The sequence below is a fragment of the Amblyomma mixtum genome, chromosome 8, assembly GCF_055824585.1.
Source record: "Amblyomma mixtum isolate Tamu chromosome 8, ASM5582458v1, whole genome shotgun sequence".
NCBI lineage: Eukaryota > Metazoa > Arthropoda > Arachnida > Ixodida > Ixodidae > Amblyomma > Amblyomma mixtum.
The window spans coordinates 34,938,322-34,942,927 of NC_143019.1; the positions used below are offsets into that span (position 1 = coordinate 34,938,322).

The 4,606-nt window shown below is 46.5% G+C and overlaps 1 protein-coding gene across 1 annotated transcript; it reads right to left on the bottom strand.

Moving 5' to 3' along the window:
• Positions 1-3,092: 3,092 nt before the first annotated feature.
• Positions 3,093-4,185, bottom strand: LOC149332043 (sulfotransferase 1C2-like). The gene has a single exon (XM_089555669.1). The coding sequence runs from the start codon at positions 4,170-4,172 to the stop codon at positions 3,225-3,227; it is 948 nt and encodes a 315-aa protein (XP_089411795.1). The 5' UTR covers positions 4,173-4,185; the 3' UTR covers positions 3,093-3,224.
• Positions 4,186-4,606: the final 421 nt, after the last annotated feature.

The window sequence follows — 4,606 nt, forward strand, 5'->3', positions numbered from 1 at the left end:
TCTGAGGCGTTTCAGCTCTTTGTTGAACCATGGTGACGATGGTTTTTCGGTGATGGTGATAGTAGGGACATGTTTATCTATAAGTTGATGCATTTTGTTTCTGAAAAGGGACCAGTTATCTTCGATTGATCGTGCTGAAAAATCTCGGAGAAACCACATGCAAAAATCAGCTAGTTCAGAATTAATGGCTGCATAGTTACCTTTGTCGTATAGAGTTAATGTTTTTTGTATTTTGTTTGTGTGTGACAACTGGCAGGACTACGTGGATTGAATTACGGAATGATCACTGAGTCCTGGTAAATGAAGAAGCGGCGGGATGTTATCAGGGTGAGAAGTTAATACGAGGTCGAGTATGTTGGAGGAATGATTGCTTTGTCTTGTCGGGTTTGATACGAGCTGGGACAGACCAAAGGTTAGGCACGTGTTGACAAAATCGCTTTCGATGTTATCTTTACATGTAGTGGTGGAAAGGTCGGACCAGTTTATTGCAGGAAAGTTAAAGTCGCCGAAAAGAACAATGGGAGTATGTTGGTGAGCCGCTGTTATCACGCGAAGTGTTTCGTGAAAATTAGCAACAAAAGAATCGGTTAAATCAGGTGGACGATAGCAAACTCCGATGATTACGGGAGGAAATGAAGCGTGGCACTGAATGAACAATATTTCTAGAGGGGATGAAGTTTTAATTTCAGAACAACGAAGCGAATCATGGGTTCCTATTAGTACGCCTCCTCCCCGTCTATTAGTTCTGTCGCGACGGAAAATGGTGTAGTTGGGAAAAACGGAAAGTATTTCAGAGTCATGTATGGCTGATGTTAGCCAAGTTTCAGTGAGTATGAATATGTTGCTGTCTATTGTGCGCGTAAGGCTTTCAAGGGCGTCAAGTTTGGGCAGGAGGCTTCGGATATTAGTGTAAAGGAAGGACAAGGAGGAGAGCTTCGGAGTGACGGGAGGTTTATGCAGTAGCTATGGCGTGCGGTCGGGGGAGGGAGTGCGGACGGGGGAGGGCGTGCGGAGGGAGGAGGGCAGGGGGTGGAGGGGGACTACTTTCTGTGAGGAATGGTCGAAAATATAGACAGTGTTATCAATAATTAGTTTATTATGGCGGAGTTTGTATGTCTGTGGTTGGAGTTTCGCAAATTGCAGTAACTGTTTCCTAACAAAGAGGGTTGGTTTTGAGTAGTCTTCCGAGATTCTGTAGTTACTGTTTTTTAGTTTCTTAGCGCAAGAAAGAACTTTATCTCTAGTTTTGAAGTGAGCGAATTTGACGATGATAGGTCGTTTCTTGTCGCTTTGAAACTTTCCAAGCCTGTGCGCTCTTTCAACATCCATGGGGCAGATTGTGACGTCGAGATTATCCCTACATAACTCCGTAACCAACTTTTCAGACTCGGCCCATAATTCATTGTCAGTGTCTGACAAGCCGAAAAATAATAAATTGTTTCTGCGGGATCTATCTTCAAAATCAGCCATTTTGGAAGACAGATTAGCAACTTCAACTGAATTTTGCTCCGCAAGCGCTCGCACATCGCTAATATCTTTCCGAATCGCAGCAAAGGTTGAACAATCTTCTTCTATTTTGACGAGCCTTGTTTTAATTTCATCGAATGTTTTATCATTCTGGGACAATTTTGACCGAATGCTTTTCATTTCTCCTAACAAAGCTGCTTGCCCAGTACGTATTTCGTTCAAGGCTTCCATTATTTCATCTGATGCATCAGTAGAGCGGGTGTTAGGTCCGGGATTTTCCTCGACGTCACCTGCCAAGATTAGTAATTGATGAATGACACTGATACAGTCATGGGCAATCACTAAACAACACTGTGGGCTTGGCAGCACAAGCAAGGCAGCATGACCGGTACGCTTTGCAAATAGTGGGTAGCGGTAATTTACCTGTGCAACAAAGAGGCGACGCAGGTGAGCGGACGTGGCCATTGCTGCTGTGCTGCCAAGCCCATAAAAGGCGGCGGGAAGTGGAGTGGTCCTTTTATGCCATTCACGGGTTGGTGACGTAGTAGCACGTATGCCGATGATCGATGTAGAGAGGGGAGGGAGTGGTCCAAGGCGCGCATGCGCCACATTCAGCCAGATAGCCGAGTCGTTGCTGATGCAACGGTCCAAGACAGGCCACACGGAAAGCTGGGGGGGCCGAGGGCACTGGGAGTGTTGAGCTGGGTCAGGCGATTGTAGGCGGGCTGGAAAGTGGATCCGAGCGACGACACGTACAGGCGGCGGCGCAGGAAGGACCGGGGCGCCCACGACCCCCTCGATGCCGGCGTTGATACCCTCAATTGGACCTAGCGGCCCAAGAGCAAGCACCAGTACCTGTGCAACAAAGAGGCGACGCAGGTGAGCGGACGTGGCCATTGCTGCTGTGCTGCCAAGCCCATCCTTTGTCCTTGTCTTTTCGCACTGCATTCTTTAACCATGATCACTGACCAACAAACCCAAACAGCCACTTTAGTTCATCTGTTCATAAAACGCCTGCTGCTTTATCTGGTCACGTGGGTCTTGGATGGCATTATAAAAGCTGATCCTTTCTTTGAATAAATGTGTTGGCAGTCAGCGCGAGTCCTGTACACTTCCTCGTTTGTCCTTGTCTTTTCGCACTGCATTCTTTAACCATGATCACTGACCAACAAACCCAAACAGCCACTTTAGTTCATCTGTTCATAAAACCGACGTCATCGCTTGGGCGGACGCAGTTTTGAAAAGTACGTCTCTTTCAATCGTTCCTCTCATGTCTCAACTCTCCTCTGTCTGCACGTGGCAGCGATTGTCGCACAGCCCCAGCCAGTGGGCAGGCCCGTGCACTTTCCTTTCCATTCTTCCTTCAGTCACAACAACGACAACAAAGCTGCAGCGTGCAGCATTTATTTTCATTCACACGCACATAAATCTGCTGCTTGTGTTACAAAGCCAAAGAACGAACGTGTTTCCTCTCAATTTTCAGAAACTATCTCTCTGAATTCTCTTTAACTAAAGTTAAAGAAAGATGTAACGATTGTTGCAAATTTCGGTCCATAAAGAAAATACTCCAGCCCACTTCGCCTCACAACAAACGACTGGCGGCCATACATAGCTTACCCCTTCGACTTCAATAGAAGGCAAGTCTGTTTATTGAAGATTCCCACTGGACCTCCAATCTTAAAGCAGCTATGCAAAGCGTACTCTGTGTTTCGAAGTAAGCACATTATGCAAAGTATTTGCTTAATAAAACAGGAAAATTATGGCAGCTCAATATCGCTCCAGAACTGCATGATGTCAGATCCCTCGGTCTTCCTTTTAATCCACTCTTTAGTTTTCCTTATCATCTCGGGAGTAAAGTGAGCCTTCCAGTCACCCACTGTACCCTTGCGGATGAAGCTTTCACACTCGTGCATTTCCTCCCTCTGGAACCACGAATCACGGTACACTTCGACAGACTTCAAGGCTTTCTCGGGCGGCAGACTAAGCAGCTCCGGTATCAATACATTGTTTATGTTACTGAAGAAGAGTCCCTTCATACTCTCAAAACTTGTGGCGTTTAAAACTTTTTCCAGCAGCCCTCGGTCACTTCGAAGGTCGCTTGCGTACTCTTCTCCGAGGAACTCGGCAATCTTCAGAGCCCACGATCCCGTATCCCTCTTCATTTCTTCGTAAGTGAAGAACAGTACATTTGACCTGTCGCGGTACTCGTACCAGGACAGAAGGTGGTCGAAGTAGTCTCCATACGACAGCTTCCCAGCGATGAATCGTTCGTGGAACGTCGCGAACGATACGTCCTTTATCCTTTTTGGAGTGAACCCCTTTAGGTGATAGTAAAAAGAAACGCACACGTCGTAAGGGTTTCTCGCAACGTAGATGTACTTGGCATCCTCTGAGTAAGGAGCCTTGTGAGCAGGTAGGTGAGTCTTGAGCAGGCCTGGCCGAGGCATCTTCGCTGCGGCTTCGACACCCATGAGCTCGAGATAGGGAGAAGACAGCAGGAAATCAGCGACTGTTTTTGGTGGGTTTCCCCTGGACAGAATACTCAGGATGAGGTACTGCGTCCAGGTTGTGCCGGACTTGGGAAATGATGCGAGAAATACATCGTCGTGGCGTGGTCTGTAGGAGAATACTGCGCGTACTGTGTCCTCGTGAAAGAGTCGATGCATCTGCAGGCCATCGATGGATTTGTAATTCTCAACGTTCATCGCTTCCTCAGACTGTTCGTTCCTGAAACAGTTATAAAAGGCGATTGCAAAATCAAGGCTTCCCGTTCAAACACTTGGTAGAAGCAAAATTTATACACTTGATACACTTGGACGCTCCGTAAGGAAAGAACCTATGTCAAAGAAGGCAACGTTTATAAAGTTATAAAGCATTTAGCTTCTTGTTACTCCGTTTGATAGTAACAAAAGAGGAAAGGACGCTGATAAGTAAATGTGGATTACTTGTATTACAGAGATTACAGTGATGATTTGCACGGAGTAGGTTATTTCTTTAAGCATTGGGGAACCTTCTCATTTCGTTTCTCTCAGCGGGACTCCCAGAACAGTTCATTTATCCTAGAAATTAAAGGCACAGGAAAAAGAAAGAAACGACAGGATTGAAACGGACAGGCGTCGTCTTGTTCTGTCGTCCGTCG